Below are 25,833 nucleotides of genomic sequence, written 5' to 3' on the forward strand. Positions count from 1 at the left end.
TTATTATTATTATATTATTATTATTATTATTATTATCATTACTTATATATTTATATATTCATGTAATATTAATAATACTTGTTTAATAATAATAATAAGTAATAATACTTATATTATATTCTCTTTTTGACTTTTGAGCCCTGGCCGTCGCCTTACTATGTACACCCTAACTTCCCCGCATAGGGTACCGACTCATCATTCATATTACAGGAAGGAAATCCCATCCTTACCTTTACTCATATTACTTGGCAATTATATATATTTTTATCAATCTTTGTATTGAATTCCTCTATTTCATCATTCATTTACTTTTTTCATTCTATTATTTGACCCATACAAACACACTGCTGCTAATGATGAGGCTTGAGGCCTGTGCGATGACCCATAACCAGGGGAAACGACCTAGTAAATAGTGTCAGCTGTCGTTCCCTTTTAATGGGTGTACTGGGCTTTTAAGTCTTTTATATATATATATATCGGCCAACCGATCATCTATTTACCGGATTAGTTTTTCATTCAATTTTCATTCATATATCACTCATCACTGATCCTTTATTATTATTATTATTATTATTATTATTATTATTATTATTATTATTATTATTATTATTATTATTATTATTATTATTATTATTATTATTATTATTATTATTATTATTATTATTATTATTATTATTATTATTATTATTATTATTATTATATCTATTCATTTATTTAATTTCTAATCAGAAATTCGCATCTCTGCTTCTATATCTATATTTTCTTTTGATCTGCACCAAATTGCACTGTAACAAAATACTCTATCTATTTTCACTTTATACACGACGACCATTTGCCTTTCAATTTACTGGAGAAGAATTTTAAAGCTATGAGTACTTTATTTGAATATATTTTAGAAATTTTTAAAACCTATTTACCTATAGATAGTATGCAGATGACGTCACTCAGGCCTTTGTTATTGTTTTTGCCATCCGGAAGTATAACGGACCAACACACAAACTCTGTGTAACCATGAACTTTTATAATCGCAATGTTGTGAACTCCTTGGCCAAGCGCATTCTATCTTTACCTATCTCTCTTATCAAGTTCGGTTAACCTAGTTTTGTTTTTAAATTGATCTCTTTCCTTTATTTTAAATATAACTTTGAAACTCACCCTCCCTCTCCCGTTCTCCTACTCTCTCTCTCTCTCTATCTCTCTCTCTCTCTCTCTCTCTCTCTCTCTCTCTCTCTCTCTATCTTTCTTTCTTTCTTTATCTCTGCAGATCATGATAATAATAGTCATTAATATAATTTGATTATGAATATGATTATGATAACGTATATATTTTTTATTTAATGAGTGTAGGAAAGTATGTCGGCGTGTTATTTTTTAATGCGTGTAGCTAAGTCTATCTTGGTTCTTTTGTTCATGAAACATCTGTACCCCACAGTGCAGAAATAGGTATATTGAGATGTTTTTTTCCTTATGTGAGGGTCTGCGGTACATTTGTACCCCACGGTGCAGGAATCGGGGTTGTTAAACACAGTGCAGGAATCGGGGTTGTTAAACACAGTGCAGGAATCACTTACTTACTCAATCCCATGACGAGATGGTCGTCGGGGGGACTTGCGTGAAGCAGAGGTTACAGTATTTCTCCATGCCTGCCTGTTGCTGGCCCTATGTAGCAGCTCTGGAACCGACATCTCTGTCCATTCTTTTATATTGTTCAGCCACATCTTCCTCTGGCGCTCTCTTCTGCGCTGGCCTTCGACTGTGCCCTGTAGGACTGTCCTGCTCAGGCTATCGTGTCGAGTATGGTGTCCAAACCAAGACAGTTTTCTGCGCTTCACACTTCACAGCCACTAGAGGAGGTTCTTGTGGGCCTGCCCGAGCTTCTATTTCTTCCAGGATGTCTTCGTTTGTGCGATGCTCCGTATATGACACGCGTAGCAGTCTTCTATAGCACTTGCTTTCAAACGCCCTTATGCGCCGTTGTGCATCCATTCCAGGCTTCGCATCCATACAACAAGGCTGACAACACCAGTGATTTATACAGTGTGAACTTTACATTAAGACTCATGCTACTTTTCCAAATATTTGTTAATTGAGTCATCACTGGTGTTGCCATTGCAATTCTCTTTCAAATTTCAATTGTGCTAGTTCCATCTTTGCTTAGTGTCACACCTAGATATTTGAATGTCGTGACCGCTTTTAGTTTTTCATTTCCCACTGTGATGTTTGTGTTGCTTTCTGCGTTCACCAAGATTTGTGACTTTTCGGTACTTATTTCCATTCTGTATTGCGATGCACATTCAGCTAGGCGGTCTGTTAATCTTGTAGCTCTGGTTCTGTGCCTGCCAGTAGGTCAATATCGTCCGCAAATCTTAAATTAGACAAAGAGCGGCCGCCGATGGATATCGAGGTGTGGTATCTCTCCAGCACATCTTGCATGATGCTTTCAATGAATATATTGAATAGCATCGGAGATAATATGCAGCCCTGTCTGACTCCTACAGTAGTGTTGAAAGGAGTTCCTAACTGGTCATTTACCAGGACTGTGCTGTTTGACCTGACATACAATGCCTCTATTGTCTGGATGAACCCTTCTTCAAAGTTATATTTCCTCGTCACATTCCAAAGACCATCATGCCAGACTCTGTCAAATGCCTTCCTGAAGTCTATAAAAGTATGGTACAGCGCACGCTGGTGCTGAAGGCATTTCTCTGTGAGCACCCTGCAGTTAAATATTTGCTCCACGGTACTTCTTCCTGTTCTGAATCCTGCCTGTTCTTCTGCCAGTATTTCTTCTGTCCTAGATTTCATTCTGTTATGGATTATTCGGAGCATGACTTTGCTTGGGTGGCTTATCAAGCTTATTGTTCTTTAATTCTTACATTGTTTTAAGTTCCCTTTCTTTGGAAGGCGTATGGATTGTATCCATTCTTTCTGATCTAATACCTTTTGGCAGAGAATTGTGAACACGTTTATTACTTCTTCTCCGCCGTATTTTAGCAGTTCAGATGGTATGTTGTCAATTCCTGGTGACTTATTAGGTTTAAGGCTTTTTATTGCTGCTTCAACTTCTTCCTTTAAAATGGGTGGGGTATCGCTCACTTCCGCTGTATGACAAATTGGACGAAGTACTGAATTGCTTGTATTTAGCTCTTTGTTGTACATGACATTGCAGTATTCAGTCCATCTTTTAGTTACTTCATCTTTGTCAGCAAGTTGGCATTTTTGTCTTCGTTTGCGGTTATTTTTGGTTGTACAGATTTTGTTATTAGCCTCAGTGTATTATAGGCGTATTTGCTGTTTCCTCGTTCCATTCCTTGTTCCTTGTTGTTAAACACAGTGCAGGAATCGGGTTAAGAGCCTCGCTGCGGGCGAAGGAAAATTTGAGTCACCGGAAGAGGCTCTACACTAAACAATTTTTTCTATACTAAGTGTAAAATGTCAACCTGTTTTCTGTTGAAAGGAAATTGTAATAACAAAAGAGTCTGTATTTTTCACCATGGAGATCCAGTGTTACTATTGCTTTCGAACCCCTTTATTGCTTCTAAAAATAACATTTAGTGGATCCTGCTCTGTGTAAATGTTCACATTTTAAAAATAATGTCATCCTTTGGATTACTTGGATTAATAGTTCGGACTTTGGATGAGGAATGTACGGTTTGGGGGCATAGGGTAAAATGGCATGCCCCAAATCCGTACGAGAGAGAAAAATACGCTATAAAACCTTTTTATGTGTATTTACTGACAAAACAATTGTTATATAAATGAGAAATTCAATATCTCTGCTTATCAATAAAGTCAAGATTCTACAAGAGTGGTAGATGAAGATATTTATGCATACTCGATTTATATATTATTGTAGTGCAAAATGAAATATTGTTTGACAAATCGTGGTAGAATACTTGGTTTCAACTTGGACAGTGTACAAAATTCCTGCAACTACAAGATCGGTTAGCTTTATTTCTTACAATATTTCCAATTACACTTCATAATAATTGGTATGACGAATTTCTTGAACAGCGATTGACTCAACGTTTCTGTTTTCGTTTTGATTTGAGAATATTTTTGGCCTTACTTGCCTATAATCCGATTCTGAATTATTTTTTCTCAGTGCAAAAATCACTAAAGTATCCTCAATGTCGATCCCTTCCAAATGATTCGCCATTCTCAACAAGTTTTCTTTCTTCTTCTGCTCGTATGAAATTTTGACCAAAAAAAAAAATAATTTAAAAATTTTTAAAAATCGGTATTCATACCCACCTAAAGATTATTTTTAATAACCGATTAACGGTCATTCAACCCTTATTGTAGGCCAATAAATTTAGCGAAAAATTATGCAATCGTGAATATATTTTTTTTTTATTCAACGCGTTCAAAGCATTATCCAACGATTGCGTACCTGTAAATGATAGGGTCTTCCTATGAGAAGGGGAAGGGGGGGGGGGGATAAAAGGAATTATGTCACCCTACTCCTCTGTATTAATGTTTCCGGTCTTATGTTTTGTAACCCTCCCCCCTCCCTTCTCTCTCTCTCTCTCTCTCTCTCTCTCTCTCTCTCTCTCTCTCTCTCTCTCTCTCTCTCTCTCTATTGATTTGTGTTCAATTGTGTTCAATCAGAGGCTGCGATAGTGTCGTGAAGCCAAAAACTAGAGGTGCCTTAATGAGCCAGCAAGATGGAGAGAAAGATGAAGTGAGTAAATGTGACTCATACAGCACAAAACAAACGAGGTTTCTCCCTCTGGCCTTCTTCAAGTAAACACGTGTGTGTCATAATTGTCATAATAGTTAAAACATTATAGGTAAAAATGTGTGTGCATGTATGTGTGTATATGTGTGTGTGCAAGGGGGGGAGAGAGAGAGAGAGAGAGAGAGAGAGAGAGAGAGAGAGAGAGAGAGAGAGAGAGAGAGAGAGAGATATGAGGTAATGAAATCACACGTAAACGAAGATCAAAACTATATACACCAAGCATAAGGTAGGGGGATGGGAGGAGGGGTGGGGGAGAGGTGCGTGACACGGACGAATAAATAAGAACCCAGCATTGCTCGAATCAGTGCGCAAGTAGAGCAACATGAACTTTAAAGACTAAAGAGGCTAAAGTTTGAGGCGAACGTATTTGTGATTAGCTATTATTTGTAAGTACAGAAAGGTGAACATGGAAATGAATTTTTTATATTTAAATAACGAATCAATGAAATAAGAATAATTATTGTGTCATTTTGTCTTATTTATTAGAGTTAGAGGAAATAAGATTTCAAAATGCCAAAAGTTAGAAGGATTTATAATTTCAAAGTACAGTTTTTGAAACTATGTGAAGTCGGGTGGGCAGGGAAAGAAATATCAAGAAACAGGATGAGAGAGGAAGAGAAAGAATGAAAGAGTGAAATACACACACACACATACACACATACACACACACACGTGAGATATATATATAATATATATATTATATTATATATATATATATATATATATATATATATATATATAACACACACACACACTACAACCACCACCACCACATTTTCATCACAACCACTACTACTACATTCACCACCACCACCACATCATCACTACCAATACTACAAATCAGGACGTTTTCTGCCATTGTTTTTCTCAAGCCCAAGCGAGCTTACTGTTTTGTGGCGATTTACCTTTATTTTTGAATTTTTCCGCTACGCCTGCCGAAGTTTCTTCATTGTGACGATAATTCACTTCTACTTAATAATTCAGTGTGTTGGCCAGAAGTCATATTTATTTAAGTTTTTTTTTTCTGTCATTAACTGATTGAAAATCAAGTTTTCTCATTGCTACATTATTCTAATGTTCTCACAATGCAATGCCTGAGCTGTTCGTGGATCGCAATTCAGACTTGTAGAGCATCGATAATTTTGTGAGGAATAAAATCAATTGGTCATGGCTAGAAGTTAAAGATGATAATGATGATTATTTTTCTGACTATGTCAGAAAAATTCCCGAGGCAGGAATATGACTTTGATGAAGTCATCTTTACCTATATGAATGGCCGTCATACTTCCAGTAAGAAATAACACCCACTATTTTAATGTATTGTATTTATCACTCTCCTCTCCAATGATGCCCTTATTTAAAAAAAAAGAATTGAATCTTCAGTTTGTCGAAGAGTTTCAGTCAATTTTTGTAGAGCTCATTTACAGGTCTACAGTCTTAAAACACCTTTGCATTGACCCCAGAATAATATTCCAGATGATGTAGAGAAGAAAAATCTCCATGGCATCCTTTTAAATATCCAGTATCATCACCACCTGCAAGAATAACAATGATTCTCTGTCCAGAACCCATGGGCCTTTTTCTGCTTGAATAATCAGACGTCCAATATTTTTTCGAATGTATATTTACGCTCACCCATACATATTTGGATGATATCCATATCAAAGTTATCTATGATCCTTTTCCTGCCACTTCCTTCTACACTGGTGATCTCTCTGTCGTTGATTTGTGAAATTCCAAAAACCATTGCCGTCCTCTTTAATGACTTATCGATAGATACAAGAAGACTTCTTTTCGCAGCTTTACGAGAGTGGAACCGATAGAGATTCCGTGCCGTATCGTGTTGTTTAAGAGCCTAATGTGTTTTTAAAACCTTTTAAGGCCCTGTGAAACGTTCATGCATAGACACAAATTTGTTAAAGTTTAATAAACAGTGTTTGTTAATTTGACAATATTGAGTATACAATCACTATTTCAAATGATTTAAAGCGGGAGATTTCATATCAGTCTTTGGTAATTGCAACATGATGTAGATAATATGCCATAAATAATAAATTCATAATTTAATACAAACTACATAAGTTTATAACACTTAAAGCGAATTGTTATTATTTGGAAAGAAGTATGACATGAACTATTAATCACTACGTCAGCACAATATTTTTGGATATGCTATGAATTCATTCATACTTTGTTGTGCGTAACTTGTTTTCATTTTTTACAGTGTAGCATCTCTAATTTAATGTCAGCTGTTTTAAACTAGTTTTTTTATAGGTCTTAAAGAAGAAAACTTTTTTAATGGCATCAATACGGTCCAAAATATAGATTCAGTTAAGACAAACTGATTCAGAGGTTGACACAAATTTTTACAACTTTTGATAGAGGGACAGCTGAGAAAAACCAGAAAAACACGCGCCATTAACGAAAAATCTGACTATAGTTATAAATATATAACACGATCATATTATAAACGTTTTAATTTACACAAAGGGTTTTCTGTGTTAGTTCTATCTATTAAGCGATAGAACATTGGGATTTTACTTAGACATATACCATCGATAGTCAAACTTGTGTAGTTTGCTATATTTACCATTCACTGCCATTGTTTACATTATTACGATTGTCCGAAAGGCGTGGCTATCTAAGTGTCTATTCGGACTGCTCTATCTGCCAACTCCTTGCTTTAGCCTTGGTCAGCTTTATCCTGAAATCTCTCAAGTTTTAACGAATCCGAAACAACACCTAATATTGATGCTGTGCGTTTATCCAAAAAGCTTACAATATTTCGCCAGCCGAAAATAATGTTTCAACACACAAAACTATGTGTCACCTTAAACATTTATTTCGAACTATCTATTAATGTACAAAGAATCTCTATAGAATGGATGGGGTTCCTGACTTCCCATAGTGGGCAGAGAGGCACTTGCTGTGTCTTCTATTCCCATATATCGGTTATCCAACATGCTTTCTGTCTTTGTCTTGGGATGAGATTACATGGTTTTGTCCTGGCCCCGGCCGGATACCCTATCTGGGAGGGAAACAGTCAAATGTATAGTTAGAGGATTTGAAGATGATATTTTTTGTCTTGTAAATCATCCAACTGTTATGCACTGTATTATGTTTTTGTTTACATATTATATGTGACTCTCCGCCTCGAAACGGTATTAAGTCGGATTTTTCAATTTTGGGTTTTTAGTACACAATCATAGCTTATATTATGCTTAAAATTTTGATAGCAAATTTATAAAATTCTGATTATTCATTGCCCAACTATGACCGTTTGAAGTAGAGAGAGTGTAAAAACCAATTTTTGAGAAAATCGACTTTGAAGTGAGGCACCGTTTTCACACATAATCAAATCAATGGGGCAAAGATAACTCCTCAGATACGGGCATTGAAAATTTGACGAGAATAGTAAAATTTACAGAGACGCCAATTTTCAATTTGACTCACAGGAATTTCAGACACCACTCGGAGGAATTTCAATACCGAAAGAGGAATTTCCGCACACACAAAAAAGGGAATTGGGATGGTATTTGGTATTGTGTTTACATATTGTATAGATCGAAATAGATAACTGATTACAAATATTTTCTGATATATGAGCACATTGCCAAATACAACCACAAAATGTTTCCTTATTTCAAGTGAAGAAAAGCTCCAAAACATAATGATGGTAGTGAGGATGATGTTGTGTTGGTGGTTGTAGTAGTAGTAGTAGTCGTATTAGTAGTAGTAGTAGTAGTAGTAGTAGTAGTAGTAGTAGTAGTAGTAGTAGTAGTAGTAGTAGTAGTAGTAGTAGTAGTAGTCGTAGTAGTGATGATGATGATGTCATAATGGCTGTTTTAGTAGTAGGAGTGGTAGTGATGATGATGTGGTGGTGGTGGTGGTGGTGACTGTGGTTGTAGTAGTGGCAGTGGTTGTAGTAGTAGTGATGATGTGGTATGGGTGGTTGTAGTGGTAATGATGATGTAGTGGTAGTGGTTGTAGTAGTTATGACGATGTGGTGGTGGTGGTGGTTGTAGTAGTAGTGGTAGTGATGATGATGTGGTGGTGGTGGTTGTAGTAGTAGTGATAATGATGTGGTGGTGGTGGTTGAAGTAGTAGTGGCAGTGATGATGCGGTGGTGGTGGTGATTGTAGTAGTAGTGGTCGTGATGAAGATGCGGTGGTGGTGGTTGTAGTGTGTGTGTGTGTGTGTGTGTGTGTGTGTATGTTTGAGAGAGAGAGAGAGAGAGAGAGAGAGAGAGAGAGAGAGAGAGAGTGCTAAAAGTGCATCAAGTGATAAGTGGAGCAAAACGAACTTTAAAAACCAACGAGGCTAAAGTTTGAGGTCAAAGTTTTTGTTATCAACTATTGTTGGCAAGTGCAGCCTTGGAAATGGTGGCTCTATGAGAGAAAGTCAATTCTTGTTTTGAATATTTCACCGATAGTTGCTTTTTTAAACTTTAAATATATATAGCTTATCGTCAATACTGTGTTGAAGTATTATGTTTTCATGTAGAAAAATGATTGTAGTTTATGAAACAATCAAAAACTGAAATTTGATCATTTTGACCCTTTCCACTTTAAAACCGGTTTTCTTCGTTTTCTAAATCCCGACTTAATACCGCTTCGAGGCGTAAGGTCACATATATGGTTTGTAGTAAACATTTGAGTGTGTTCCTGTGCTTCTGTCTGGATGAGACTTTTAGGTGATCTCAAACTAAGTACTTTGATAGTGTGCTCATGTAATCTACGTGTTTCCTATTTTAACCAATTCCCCTTTGTTTCACCTTTTTTTCAGTGCTTTAATTGTAATTCTGGAACGTTTCACTACCCCATATTCTTCCTTTTTACCGGCGCTGATATGACCTTAATGTGTTGCAAGCGCCGTAAACCCTTAAAAACAACCCTCATCCCCCCCCCCAACAAAAAACAAACAAACAAACAAACAAACAAACAAAACAAAAAAACAAAGAAAAAAAGACAAGCTCTAGATCTATAGATTCATGTGTTTGTTCTTATTTTTTTTTCTTCTGTTTATCAACAAGCACAAATCTTTTTGTCCATTTCTTTGTTCACGACCCAATGATTCCTTTGGGCTATTTGCATATGTATTTTCCTTATGTTTTATTAACCCTCTAACATAATTGTCACATTTGTTACGACACAATATACATTTTTCTTATTCAGATGCATTCTGTACATAACAAACTTTGAAGAATGATCTTTGTTTGATTAATAAGACCATACATTTGCTTTGTAGAGATCTTGTTTGAGTTAATAAAACATATTTTTATGATCGGTACGCCTGCCATTTTGGGAAAATACTGGAAACGATCGGTAAGGAGAGAGTTAAGGGGTTTATACAGATTCAGTGGATCTAGCGCGGAAACAACATACGTTATATTATGAGCGATTAGTTTTACACGAAAGATGCAGCGGGTTTGCTGGTGTTTCTATACGAGCCATGTACGGCTATGTGGTCTTGTGGTATGACACTAGCTTTCTGATCGGAAGGTCCTGGGTTCGAGCTTCGCGCTCGGCGCATAGTTGAGTCCTTAGAAAAGGCTCTTTACTCACATTCTCTCACCGTACTCAGGTGTAAAATGAGTTCCTGGTCGTTAACAGCGTTGTCTTTGTCCGAAAAATTGTAATATCGCCTTACAGGCGGCATGTCCCGTCCTACATGTTAAATGTTGCTGTTGACCAGGGACCCCTTGTAAAGCGCTTCGAGCACATTTAGTCGATATTGCGCTATATAAAGCTCAATTTTATTTTATTATTATTAAGAATGCAATGCCCCCCTTCTCTCCCACCAATTCGTGGAAATTATTTGATTGAGTAACCATTTGGTGTCGTGGATGCCTGTGTAAAGGTTTCTCCAGATTTTAGCCACGTTTCTATTATACAAAGAATAGAATGCCCGTCTGATTGATCAGGTCTTTTGTATCTGGAGTTTTTCCATATGTTGATTTGGAATTCAGACAAGCGATGACCACGTTTATTTCTTTATTCTTTCTATTCACTGTTATGCTCTTCTCTTCGTCACTATTGTTCTTATCAAAGCCATTCACAAATTTTATTTATTCCACAGATTTTCAACAACAGAAACATACAAATGAAAGCACATTCTGGATTTTTGCTATCCGCGAAGCTATAATACCGTGACCATTCCTGAGTTTGAAAACACCCACTAATGTCCATCTGATACGCTTTACGATTAATCACATTGGAATTCAATGTCAGTAGATTCGTGACTGTCTGCCAATTCATCTCAACGCTGTAACGGAAAGAGTATACATTTTCGTGCGTTTATATCTTAAATAAGAAGAAAACAAAAAAGAAAGGGCAGACACACTACCCAAACACCACATAAATAACTACCCCCCCCCCCTCACACACACACACACACATACGAACACACACACACACACACACACACACACAAGCACAAAATGAGTATTCTGTCTTGCATTGGACGTAAGGCACGCCACTTAGGTCAAATATACGTCTTTATTGCGATCACAATCACGCCAATTATACTGTATGTCCTTTTTTACACGGGCCCCCAAGAGATTGCCTACGAGCAACTGTTACACCTAGAAAAAAGAATTAATGTAGCTTTACCTCCCGAAACCGAGTCTTCAGAGCTTCACTTCATCTCTGAATCTGCATCGTCGGAGGGAGGAAAAGGGGGAGATTTGAGGAAATTGGCCCGGAGACCGGGGTGCATCATCCCGAACCTCAAACTTCGAGATCCTGACTTGGCGAAGTTTTATAAAAAGATGGATCCAGTCTCCTGTGGTGAAGGTGCATTCGACTGGGTGAGTCTGCGCAACGGGCAGTTTTCTATCACCCCAGAGGCCAAAAAGAAATACGGAGATGACATTTCGTGTCGACTGACGCCGTTGAAAAGGATAACGGATTTTGACACAAGGGAAGATTCTGTTGTTCTGGAGGACGTGAAACATGGGAGTATGTTGCAACACGATTTCTATAAAGTGGAGTGTACAGCCAAAGATGGATCCAAATACACGTGAGTTTTTTTAACTAAAAAACTGTTTTTGAACCATCATCTCAAATCGGTAATATGTTGAGGTGGATGTACCAGATGCCAAAAAGTCGAGGAACGGTAATGAGAACTTGTTCCAAATTTCCAACAAAGAAGTTCAAGAATCTTTTAATTTTCATTCTTCCACATTCTCAATGGTGCAAAAAATATCCCAGTAGAAATCATATTTTAGAGAAAATTTTTCAGTATCCAGTTGATCCCAACATTATACCGTTTTGTGACCATGGTCACAATTTTGATTGTTTTTCAGCTGGGCCATTCCATGTCAAGTGGACCAAATTTTCGGAAATTGGGAACCACACTCCTTTTGATTTTTCTCAAACTTGGCTCAATTGAAGATACTTATCAGACGTCAATAAAACCAAATTTTTAATTCAGAAAAATGGATATATCAAATTTTTTACAATTTTTGAAATTTTGTCTCAAAACTTGTCAAAATCAAATTTGCTCTTGGGTCCATTTTTGAGCGACTATAACTTTTTTTATTAATCACGCTATCTCTCTCAAATGTGGTAATCCTGTAAACTTTTATCATAGTTAACAATTATTTGAAGGTAAATAAAAAATTTTTTTTTAACTTTTGGAGTTATCCGCCCTTTGAATATGGCTCCCTTTGCTGTTCGAAATAATTTTTTTCAGGATTTTAATGTTTCAATTTTTGGTCATTGATGATTTGTATCTCAATGAATAACATATTATGGTCCAACATAATATAGGAAAAATAAGGGTCTGGTACTATAATTTTTCGAACAATCAGGCACAGCGTAATGCGACGTGCACCAAAATTGCAAATTTTTGTCAACTTCAAGGCTCAAAACAGTCAAAGATGTCGGCTGAGATTTTTTCAGAATTTGATATAGTGTTCAGATTTCTATAAACACATGGAAGCTTTCCTTGTATTTCAAGGTGCTTCATGATAAAAATCACCTGCAAAGAACCTAAGTATCTCAGTTCTTAAGTTACAAAGGGGCATAACTCAATAAATTATTTCAACCTCCAATATCGACTTATATTACACTACACAGAAAACAAATAAAGCTTAAAATAACAAACAAAGCTTTAAGTATTTGGCTTATGACAAACTGTTAAAAGCTAATAAATCCAATGCTCTCAGTTTATTTATTTTTTTTAAAAAAGTGCAAAATAATACATTAACAGTTCAATAATTGTAGACTATACACTCATTCAGATGTATCAGGGCGACATGAATGAAAAAAATATCCAGCTCCTTTAGATTTATCATTTTGTGTGTTGGAATGTTTTACGGTTAAAAATAGCTTGTAAAAATGGATGAAGTTAAAGAAGGTGAAAGGACTTTTTGCCGAAACCGATTCTAAAAGAAGTAAAAGAATAGCAGATGAGATGAAGGAAAAGGTAATTGAATTTTTATAACAATAATGAATATTCGCGGCTGTATCCTGGTAAGAAAGACTATGTTTCAGTCACAATTGATGGGCAAAAAACTAAAGTGCAAAGTGTTTGATACTTGTTAATTTTAAAGAACTGTATGCGGAGCCTTTTAAAAGTAATCTCAATAACTCAATATAATAATGGTTTTTCAAAATTCTGTGAATTTAGGCCCATATGGTATATTACTGTAGGACCAAAAGGAATGTATTCAGTTTGTGTATGTAAAATGCATCAAAATTCAAAACTAATCACATATAGCTGTTCCTGGTGATAAATTTCACTAATCTGAATAATTAAGTAAAATAGTGTGTAATATTGAAAATCCAGAATGTATGCTTCATCTTTGTGAAAAATGTCCTGGAACAGACAATCTGTAAGCATTTCTTGATAATCTCTTTTCTGAAAAGGATCTTGATCTTGGTGATGTTCTTACATTAGAACAGCGATGCATACTGATAGAGCTACTTTATTAACACTGGAAGATACTAATGAAAATATTACTGAAAAAATCTGCAAAACTATTCATCCACCACATCTTTTTATTGCAAAGTCTCAAGCTGCATGTCTAAACCATGTCTAAAGTGTGGAAGAGACCCTGAGTGATAATACCGTAGCCATAGTTCTATTAGATTTTGATGAAAGTTATTCTTTTATCATTCAAGGTACTGTCCAAGGACGTCATTGGGACAATACGATATCGATTTCTTATCCTTTTATTCGATTACAAGGAGAATGGAAAATGAAATCACATTAGTTTTTGTATCGCTAGTGACTGTTTATCACATAACATTGCAGCAGTGCACACATTTATGACACAGATGGTGGGACATTTGAAGTCATCTCTCCCTAGCATAAATAAAATGATTTACTTCAGTGATAGAGCAGCATCACAATATAAAAACTACACATATTTTCAAACCTATGTCATCATCATGAAGATTTTGGATTGCGTGAGGAATGGCACTTTTTTGCAACAATCAATGGGGAAATCGCCTTGTAATGGAGTTTAGGGGAACTGTGAAATAGTTAGCAGCTTGAACAAGTTTACATGCTCTATATGGCAACCAGATCTTATGCCCAAAACAACTTTACGAATGGTGCTCTTGCGACATACATGGTATAAGATTCACATGTGAGACTTCTGAAGAAGTGGAAGCTAATTCTATTAACCCAACTTCATGTTTTGAATTAGCACAGAGATTTCTTGGAACATAGAGTCATCATTGTTGTTTTAGACTAATAATATCTATTGAATAACTATATTTTAGTAGAATTTCTGTGGATCATGGCATTAGCAATTCATTTGTTGATATGTGTATGAGTGAGGATGTCAACCAAATTTCTTTTCAAGTAGACGTAATGGCAGAGCGATTTATGATCAGGAACGAAAGAGGTATGTAGTAATAGGGAATAAGATTAGCGGAAGAGTAGCGTCCCTTGATTGGACGTCACCGGCGGAAAAGTTATTAGAGAGAGAACGTCATGTTGGTTGTGCACATGCGTCTCTCGTCCTCGCTTCCGGTGAAAGCGGCATGAGACACTTCACCGAAAGCGAGGACGAGAGAGACGCGTGCGTAAAACCAATTTGACATTCTCTCTGTAAGGTGACGTCCAATCAAGGGACGCTGCTCTTCTGCTAATCTCATTCCCTATTGTTGTTGACCTCTGATAAAAATTCTGATGTTTTGATCTAATTCTTACATCCTGCACAGTCACAACATCTATATTGGCAACAAAATAAAAGAAATGCTTTCAGTTTGTCTGTTCCATATTTTCACAACGACGAAGCATACATTCTGGATTTTCAATGTTACCCACTATTTTATTTAATTATTCAGATCAGTGAATGCATCCCTTGTAACAGTTATATATGATTAATATTTAATTTTGATATATTTCACAAACACAAACTGAATGCGTTCCTTTTAGTCCTGCAGTTATGCACCATTGGATCTAAGTTCACAGAATTTTGATAAACCATAAACATCTTGAGGGAAGGTACTTTTTAAAAAAATCAGCATGCAGTTCATTCAAATTAATAAGCATCAAACGTTTTTGCACTTAGTTTTTTTTTCCCCATCAATTGTGACTGAAACATAGTCTTTCTTTCCAGGACACAGCCGCGTATATTCATCATTATTATAAAAATTCAATTACTTTTTCTTTAATCTCATCTGCTATTCTTTTACCTCTTTTAGAATCGGTTTCGGCAAAAATCCTTTCTGCTTCATTAACTTTATCCCTTTTTTCACAAGCTATTTTCACCTATAGAACATTCTAACAGACAAAATGATAAATCTAAAGGACCTAATTTTTTTCCATTCATGCCACCCTGATATATCTGAATGAGTGTAGTCCACAATTATTTAACCGTTTATGTATTATTTCGCACTTTTAAAAAAAGTAAATGAACTGAAAGCATTTAATTTATTAGCTTTTAACGGTTTGTCATAAGCCCACTATTTTAAGCTTTATTTGTTAACTGTGTCGATATTGATTTTTAAAAAATGATTTATGCCCCTTTGTAACTTGAGAATTGGGACACCTCGGTTCTTTGCATGTGATTTTTACCATGAAGCACTTTGAAATACAAGGAACGCTTCCATGTGCTTATAGAAATAGTGTATCTGCACAATATATCAAATTCTGAAATAAATCCCAGCCGACATCTTTGACCGTTTCGAGCCTTGAAGTTGACAAAAATTTGCGATTTTGGTGCACGTCGCATTACGCTATGCGTTATGGTTCGAAAAATTATAGTACCAGATCCATATTTTTGCTGTATTATGTTGGACCATACAAATCACCAATGACCAAAAATTAAACATTAAAGTTATGAGAAAAATATTGAAAACATTCTTTTTTTTTTGCCGAACAGCATTGGGAGCCATATTCAAGGGCTGCTAACTACAACAGTCGATAAATATTTTAATTTACCTTCAAATAAAGGTAATCTATGCTAAAAGTTGTACAGGATTACCAAATTTGAGAGATTGAGCTGATTAATAAAAAACGTTATAGCCTGTCAAAATGGACCCACGAGCAAATTTGATTTTGACACGTTTTGAGACAAAATTTCAGAAAAATTGTAAAAAAAATTGAAATATCCATATACTGAACTGAAAATTTTGGTTTCTTCGTGTCTTATAAGTATCTTCAATTGAGCAATGTTTCCGGAAAATCAAAAGGGGTGTGGTTCCCACTCTTGGTCCACTTGACGTGGAATGGCTCGTCCTATATGTTAAGAATTACTGTCGGCTTAGGACCTCGGGAAAAGCGTTTTGAGCCCATTAAATAAATAATATGTCATTGTTCTTTTGTTTGTTTGTGTGTGTGTGTGTGAGTGTGTGTGTGTGTGTGCCTGTGTGTCTGTGTGTGTGGCTTTGTGTTCCATTGGTATGACGCTCGTTTCTGAGCCGGTAGATCCTGGGTTTGATCCCTGCTTTGCGTAGCGGAAAGTAGAGTAATCGTAAGAGGCTCTTTACCCGTACTTAGGTGCAAAACGAGACCCTGGCCATTATCAGAGTTGTCTGTGTCGAAATAAAATATATATAATTATACCGCACAGGCAACATGTCTCGTCTTGCCTGTATTGTGTTGATGTTGGCTAGGCCCCCTTCTTAGGCATATGAGCAATCTACATAATTGCTTGTTTTGTTTGTTTTGTGTTGTTGTTTTTTTCTTTCTGAAACCCATAAAACTTACATAACATGATACGATAAACCTTTTTTTTTTGGGTAAACCAGCAATTATCAAGCGGGCATCAAGTTGAAACCAGAGGCTGCCCAGCGCAAGTCTGTAGTATCCACCAAGGGACTTGATCTTGACGTCATTATCATCGGCCATGATTCCTTGTCTCGTATGGCATGGATGCGACACTTGCCTTTGACTTGGGAATACCTGGTTAAAGAACTGAAGGTTATAGAAATGAAGGTAAGTTGCAATAACTTCGTCGTCGTCTTCATTATCATTGATGTCATAATCATCATCACCGTCATCATCACCATCATCTTCGTCATCATCTTCGTCATCATCATCATTATCAATATACTCGTCATCATCATCGCCGTCTTCGTCGTCGTCGTCGTCGTCATCATCATCATCATCATCATCATCATCATCATCATCATCATCATCATCACTCTCATCACCGTTATCTTTATCTTTATATTTATCTTTAGCATCTTTATTATCATAATTAAATCATCCCCACCATCAACACCACAATCTCAATGAGATTACCACCACCATCATACCCACCATCAAAACATCAACGATACCACCATTGCCTCCATCCTCACACCACCACGATTAGCCTTAGCTTACCGCCACCACTACACCACCATAACCAACCACCACTAACACCTACACAACCACCACCTCCACCACCATTTCACCATAGAATCACAACCGCCACACCATTACCACTGCCACAAATACCACACCACCACCACCACTATCACATTACCACATCACCACTACTACACCACCCCCGCCACACTATCACCACTGTCACACTGCCACACAACCATCACTACAACCACACCGCCACTACAACACCACCGCTAACTCTACAACACCACCACTACTACACCACCACAAAACCACCCTACCACACTATCATCACGACCACCACCACTACAACACCACCACAATCACACCACCATCACTACCACACCATTACTACAATATCACCACTACCACGACACCACCACTACAACAACACCACCACAATCACACTACTACCTACACCACTACCACACCACACCACCATCACTACTACAGCACACTACAACCGCTACTACACCACCACCACTACCACACCACCACCACTACCACACTACTACTATCACCACCCCACCACCATACCACTAACACATCACAATCACCACTATCACATTACCACAATACTACTACCACACCACCACCAGCGCCATACCATCACCATACCACATCCACACCATCTAATCACCACCAGCACACCACCACTACCACCGCACCATTACCAACACATCACTACCACACCTCTACCACAACCACACTACCACTATCATGCCCCCATACCAGCACTTGTGGTCACCACACCACAACTACCATGCCACAGCACCACTACCACATCACCACACTGCCACTACCACGCCAGTATCACACCACCTCCATCACAAAACTACATCAGCACCAAAACCCAAAACACCAACCTCTCACCACAACCACACCACCACTCAGAACACCAAAGCACTTCCACCATACCACCATCACACCGCCACAACACCATCACCACGCCACTACACCACCACACCACTATCACACCACCAGTACCACATCACCAACACACCACCACCACATCACTACCACCACCACACCACTACCACCACCAACACCATTCCACTACCACCACACCACCACGACCACCACACCACTACTACCACACTACGATCACCACTACCACCATACCACCACGACCACCATACGACTACCTCCACCCCACCAATACCACCACCATACCACAACCACTACTCCAGTACGACCACCACCACCACACCACCACTATACCACTAGCACCACACCGCCGTGATCACCATTTCCCTAGCACACCGCCTATAACCCACAACTTAAGCACCTCATCACCTAATGATCACGACCTCACCACAACGCCGCCAGTACCACAATACACCGGCACCACCACCACCACCACTACCACTACCACCACCGCTGCCGCCACCACAATACATCCAACATCTTCATCATCACTCACTGCCGTCATTTCTCTCTAGGGTGAAACAGTCGTGGGTGACGGCACACCTGCCACCATGTTCCCATTACTCACAGGCAAGAGAGAAGAGGAACTACCAGAGGCTAGAAAAGGTTACCCAAATGCTAAGCCCGTTGACGATTTCCCATGGATATGGAGAGATTTTCAGAAAGCTGGGTACGTGACGGCCTGGCAGGAAGATGAACCAAATATCGGCACATTCCACTACAGACTGAAAGGTATGCCAAGAAATGTGTGACCTCCCGTGTCGAAACGGTATTGTATCGGAATGAACCAGGCGAAGATAGTTCAACTAAAAATGTGAACCATCGTCTGAAAATGATATTGTTTCGGAATGAACTAGGTGAAAAATAATCAGAACGAGGAAATTTACGCCGCTTGAGGTGTAAGGGACACGTGAGGGCGCGAAGGATCTCTCAATAGAAATGTTTAATTTTATCCTTTCTTATTTTTCCTTTTAAACGGTTGAATGTAATTGATCATAATTTGACTTTAGATTTAATACAAGGGTTATTATTTTTTTATGTTTAAGTGGACTTTTATTTGATGCAACATCCATTAAATTTGCTCAAAGAGCTTTACACATGGTCCCAAATCAATAACAATATTTAACATGTTGGAGAAAACTTGGCGCCTGTTTGGCGCTTTAAAAAATGTCAGCAATACTATTTATGTCTCTTGGCCAAGGAAAAGATAGGATGCCAATAGAAATGCGGCACGAACGTAAGACCTTCGGGTGTAAGTGCAATAAATACGTTGTCAAAACGGCTGATTAAACGGCTGTGTTCGAATAAAATGTGAACATTATATTATGCACACATACGTCATGGCAGCAGCAGCCTCTTATGGTTCACACTACTATGTTATGACGATCGACCCAATCAGCAAAGTCCGGTCCGCATTCGTGCACCGTCGCGAACCCGCCGGGTAGCGTCGTCACAACACACCTTTCGACTAGATGCTCTGCCGTCTCGGCTCGTGGATCTTTACCTTGCAGCTGGTGAGGGGGCTTGAGCCACACGGGAGGGCAAAGGTGTAAACCCCGGTTGATTGTCACGAGACCATCCCGGGTATCGAGCCAACGAGCCACATGAGCTGCTCGCCCCGGTGTGTGACTAAATTTGATCCAACCCGGTGCCCGAATAGCAGCCCTATCCCGGGCGCCACACTACTATCCTTATGTCATGGCTATCATGCAGTATCGACGTGTATCAAGTACAGGTCTGATCACGGAACGCAGGTTTCATTTAACATTGTCATAGTGATCATAGTGGACAGTATTTTGCGTTGATTTTGGGAATATTTACATTACAACAACAACCCCATAACAATTTGGGGTACCAGATCTGCAGACAGGTACGCCTTGGCATGAGAGTATTTCCATTACAACAATGAGTCCTTAGCCCTTTCCTTACCAGCCATTTTCAGAATTTTCCCCAATATTTGTGACCCTTCGTCTCAAAACGGTATTATGTAGGGATGGACCAGATGCTAAAAAGTCAAATTAATTATAGTTAAACTGATCAAAAATATGAAACGTTGGTATTTAGCACAGTAAAATATAATATTCCTTCTCCTATATACAGCATATAAACTCAACTTAAGCATGATATTTCTGGCTACAAATTCCATTTTAAGCATCTTAATCATCCCGACTTAATACCGTTTTGAGACGAGGGGTCACATTTCACACCCAACCAACACAAAAATAGTTTTTTCTTACTCAAACAGAAAAGCAACAAATACATTCTATGCATAATATTGATGGGCAAAATTAACTCCACAACACAGTGTCATGTTTTTATAGCTATAATAAAACATTTTTCTTTAAATTGTGTGATTTACAAAAGAAACCTGAATGATAAAAGTTCTGGTTGGATCGTAATGAATGTGACGATTTTCCTATGGTTGGTAAGGAGAGGATTGACAAATTGGGTTATCAGACCTGCAAAGAAGCACACGGTGGTTTGAGAGTCTTTCCGTTACAACAATGAGCCCATAACACGTTGCGCTGTCAGAACTGCAATTAACCAAATGTCGCGCCGTACTTTTATATCAAAGTGCACTGGGACGGCTCATGTCTTATTGATTATGTTGATCATATTGATTTTTTTCTGAATATCGCTGTGTTGCAACAATTCATATCTTTATTATGCAATCACATATCTATATAGATACGCTGTTGAACGCTTTAAATTCAATTGCGACAAATGTTACGTGCAACGAAGCGTCTTAATAAATATATATATATTTTTTTTAATACTAGAATTCACCGAGGGTTCCCAAGGAGATTGGTGCTATCTATATTTTGACTATATTATTATCAGACTATTGTACCTTATTGCACTTGGCAAGATCATTCTTTGTTTGTTTTTTCTTTTGTTGTCGTTATTTTTTTTTTTTTTTGTTTTTTTTTTTTTTTGTTTGTTTGTTTTTGTCTTATTTGTTTGGGGTTTTTTATTGGGGGAGGGGGGGGGGGGGTTCACAACAACAACGTCGTCGCTCAAAGCGCCCACAACAACAACTATTAACATGCAGACCAAGACGCCACGCCTCTGGGCCTTAATAACAAAATCTTCTTTTTTTGACGGAGATAATAGCACTCTAAAAGGCCCGGTACTCGTTTTACACCTGAGTATGGTGCGAGAATGAGAATATAAAGCCTATTCCAATGACTACACGTTGAGATTTTGAAAAAACTATCGACCTACAGGTAACCTCTATTACGTGTAACAGGATAACAGGAGGTCTCAGGTTCGGTCCTCAGTCCAGGCAGGGTGAATTTTGGGATGTTTTTTTTTTCTTGTATCTTTGCCATTTTCACGTTTTTATCTTACACCATTAGTGCCTGCTCCCAAATTTGTCCCCGAAAACATTAAGGATTTTAGGAATTTAAGTTTGTGGGGTTTGTTTGTTTTTTCCCACTTATCTTTGTAATGTAATGTTTACGAAGCGCACATAATCCATAAAGTGCTCTGAGGCGATACAAGTACGAAGAAAAGAGGTAGCACAAAACGCAAATATGTACTTTTACTACTCAAAAGGCTGCATGAATAGGAGCTGTTCAAGAAGTCCTGAGGGATAAGATGGCACTTAATCGTTTTTACATTGATCTATTTTTATTGAGTAATTAATTAATATTTTTATTAATTGATTGATTTATTTATTTATTTATTTATTTATTTATCTGCGTATAAATTTATCTATCCCCCTATGTGTTTACTTATCTCCGAATTTTGATATTTATCTATTTGTCTATTTATTTTATTTAATTCATTAGTGTTACGGGTTGTCATAGAAAGGGTTCAAAATAATCACGTTGCCATAACAAGACAGATAACGGCGATCCGTAACACAAGAAGGAGACTCACAGATAGAAGTATCCGGGCTCACGATATTAAAATATATGTCAGTGCATACGCAATCAGTCGGAAGGTAAAAATTTTGGATTTGCATATTTTGCATTTCCTGAAAGAATATGCTCAGAGAGCATTTTAATCTTTATTTGAAGTAAAGGTATCCAGCAACTTTTTTCAAATGTCATACTTTTTCAACTTGACTAGCTGTGAAAAATATTTAGAAGTGAAATTTAAGCTTTGATATTTCCCAAAGATGTCCAAAAAGGGTTGATTTAATCATTTATAACAAGAACTTATTTTTGATAAAAAATTGACCTTCTAACTAAACTTGGCAATATCTCAGAAAAACGTGAGTAGGAAACATAAACATGATACTTTGATTTAACAGAAGGAATGATACAAAAAAGTTATAACAATTAAACATTTATTACAAAACAATATTTACACTACCCTGACGACATACTTACAAACATTTAAACATCTCTCTCTCTCTCTCTCACACACACACACACACACACACACACACACACACACGTCCACACACTCAAAGGACTGAACTAAAATCCAGTCAACCAAGGTCCGTGCGCTTGGCACGTCACCAAAGGTTGAGGACAACTCTAAATTTACGTTAGTCATCTCTCTTAGACCATAACAATTAGTATTTTTATTTATTCATTCACTTTCTCTAATTGATCGATATTTCAGGTTTCGATAGGGAACCGACAGATCATTACTACAGACAATTCCTTGTACTTGCTGAGAAATATTTCAGAAAGTCCCCTCCGGGATGTTTGGGTGCGAAACCCCGAATCGTCACACAGAATGACTACATGGCTGACGTCCTTGATGTCTACAAAGGTCAGGGTAAAAGGAAGTGGATCATGTCATTCAAATCGGAAAACTCTCACAACGATAACAACCGTGCGTCAATGGTGAGTTGAATTTTTTTAAAAGAAATAACAATTTATTTTTTTAAAACTTGACTTTATATCATTTCAACGCGTTTTTTATATGCACATGAACCCCAAAACCTTGGTCATTTATTATATAGAGCAATATCCACCAGTAAACAACAACGTTAATACGGTAGGGTCGACAAGACATGACGCCTGTAAGGCGATAATACTATAAAACAAAAATTCAACAGAGATCAAGGCGTTAACAGACAGGTCCTCAGTGTACACCTGAGCAAGGTGAGAAAATGTAATAATAACACCCCTTTAATTTTAGTGCCATCTAATAATAGAAATAAATTGGTCAAACTGAAAATGTGACCCCTCGTGCCAAAACGGTATTAAGTCGGGATGATTAAGATAATTAAAATGGAATTTGTAGCCAGAAATATCATGCTTAAGTTGAGTTTATATGCTTTATAGAGGAGAAGTAATATCATATTTTAATGTGTTAAATACCAACGTTTCATATTTTTGATCATCTTAACTATAATCTGACTTTTTAGCATCTGGTCCATCCCGACATAATACCGTTTTGAGACGAAGGGTCACAAATGCATTAGAGACCACTCGTGACGTAATCGTATGATTGGCTTAACCCTCTCCTTACCAACCATAGGAAAATCGTCACATTCGTTACGATCCAAACAGCACTTTTATCATTCAGATTTCTTTTGTACATCACACAGTTTAAAGAAGAATGTTTTATTATAGCTATTAAAACGTGCTGTAGAGTTCATTTTGCTGGTCAATATTATGCATGGAATGTATGTGTTGCTTTTCTGTTTGAGTAAGAAAAAAAAACCTATTTTTGTGTTGGGTGAGTGTGGCTTTTGGTCAAAATGTCTGAAAATGTCTGGCAAGCAAAGAGTTAAACAATTTAAATCGAAGCAGTCATTTATCGAAACATTAATGACTTCTGATTTGTATTACCGAAATGACAAACTCCGACTTTGTGGTCTTATGCTATGACACTCGCCTTCGGACAAGAAGGCCCCTGGTTCGAGCCTTGCTCTGAGCGGTGCATATTTGGGTCGCTTCGAAAAGGGATCTTTACCATGCGGTTTTTTAAAACCTTTAATGGAATTTCGGACCAGGGACTATCCCGACCTTGGGAGTTTTAATGAATTTATGAACATTGGATATTTTTGCAATGTTTCGGTCATATAAGAATATTACCTAAATTTGATTAATTTTTTATTAGCATTTAATGGAAGTTAGGAAATATTCAATATAGGTGAAAAACTGTATCATGACACCCCCGCTGTACAGCTTCCACAAAATCATCGTTAAAGTTATTACAAATATTTAAAAATATATTAAAATATAATTAGAATTTTTAAGTACGGCGAGATTAATAATAATAATAATATAATAATAATAATAATAATAATAATAATAATAATAATAAAATAATAATATAATAATAATAATAATATAATAATAATAAATAATAATAATAATAATGTAATTTTTTAATATAGCGCCTGTCCCATAAAATATACATCATGCAATATAAATCATTAAATGAAATATAAATAAAATAATAGAAAATGAATTTAGAAAATTATATAATAAATAGATCAAATAATTCTCAATCTTATTATCAACATTTAAAAGATGAGAATACAGAATTATTTTTAAAAATGTAAATTATGGTAAATATGTTCAATGATGTGACAATACAAAAATGATGTAATTAAATCTGTTTTATGTTATGGAGATTGCTTACCCATTTTGTTTCAACATTAATTTATTAAACATCAGTTATGCTTTTACGTGTTTAAGTGAGACAATTTAATTAGTTAGTCATTTCTGGGCATTTTAACTTTGGATTCCCTTATCGGAATCTGGTACATTAGTTAGTCATTTCTGGGCATTTTAAATTTGGATTCCCTTATCGGAATCTGGTACATTAGTTAGTCATTTCTGGGCATTTTAAATTTGGATTCCCTTATCGGAATCTGGTACATTAGTTAGTCATTTCTGGGCATTTTAAATTTGGATTCCCTTATCGGAATCTGGTACATTAGTTAGTCATTTCTGGGCATTTTAAATTTGGATTCCCTTATCGGAATCTGGTATAGCGCGATGTAATACTAGACTAAGTCGGCGAGTCACAAATGGCGTGACGGGGCGACCAAAAAACTAGATGAACTAGGGCATTCATTGCCATATAGTGAGAGATACGCATTCCGGGGTTACGTTATTGATTTGAGTTATTTCTATTTTAACGCGTGGTTTCTTTTGAACGGATTCAATCGTGGTGATATATATCTGGACTTGATTGATCTCTGGCAAGTGGCCTACTTTTGTGACGTCATTCATATTTACCCTGACTTAGAAAGTAGATTGCAACCCATCGTTTCAATACGATATTATATCGATTTCTGCCAGTTACCAAGAAATTACATTATAGTTGAAATGGCAAGAAATGTGACATTTTACTTATTGTTATTTTTGATAAATTAGATTCATTCTTCTCAATCAAATCAAGAACTTGACTCGTGTCTCATATTAGTCAACCCTCTCCTTACCAAC

General features: G+C 37.0%; 1 protein-coding gene across 10 annotated transcripts in view; it reads left to right on the plus strand.

The window, feature by feature from the left end:
- LOC144979718 (uncharacterized) overlaps positions 1-25,833 on the plus strand; it is a 145,709-nt gene that overhangs the window by 88,399 nt on the left and 31,477 nt on the right. For 9 of the 10 annotated variants that reach the window (XM_078926660.1, XM_078926657.1, XM_078926655.1 and 6 more), the window contains 4 exons: positions 10,820-11,761; positions 16,954-17,140; positions 18,982-19,198; positions 23,045-23,271. In XM_078926660.1, the coding sequence (XP_078782786.1) occupies positions 11,181-11,761; positions 16,954-17,140; positions 18,982-19,198; positions 23,045-23,271 (1,212 nt within the window). In that variant the 5' untranslated portion in view covers positions 10,820-11,180. Of the gene's footprint in view, positions 1-4,616; positions 4,685-10,819; positions 11,762-16,953; positions 17,141-18,981; positions 19,199-23,044; positions 23,272-25,833 lie in introns of those variants that run through there. The other variant, XM_078926665.1, reaches the window with a different exon arrangement.

The sequence above is a fragment of the Berghia stephanieae genome, chromosome 9 (assembly GCF_034508935.2).
Source record: "Berghia stephanieae isolate SIO BIC M18660-M18661 chromosome 9, UCSD_Bste_1.3, whole genome shotgun sequence".
NCBI classification, from domain to species: Eukaryota; Metazoa; Mollusca; class Gastropoda; order Nudibranchia; family Aeolidiidae; genus Berghia; species Berghia stephanieae.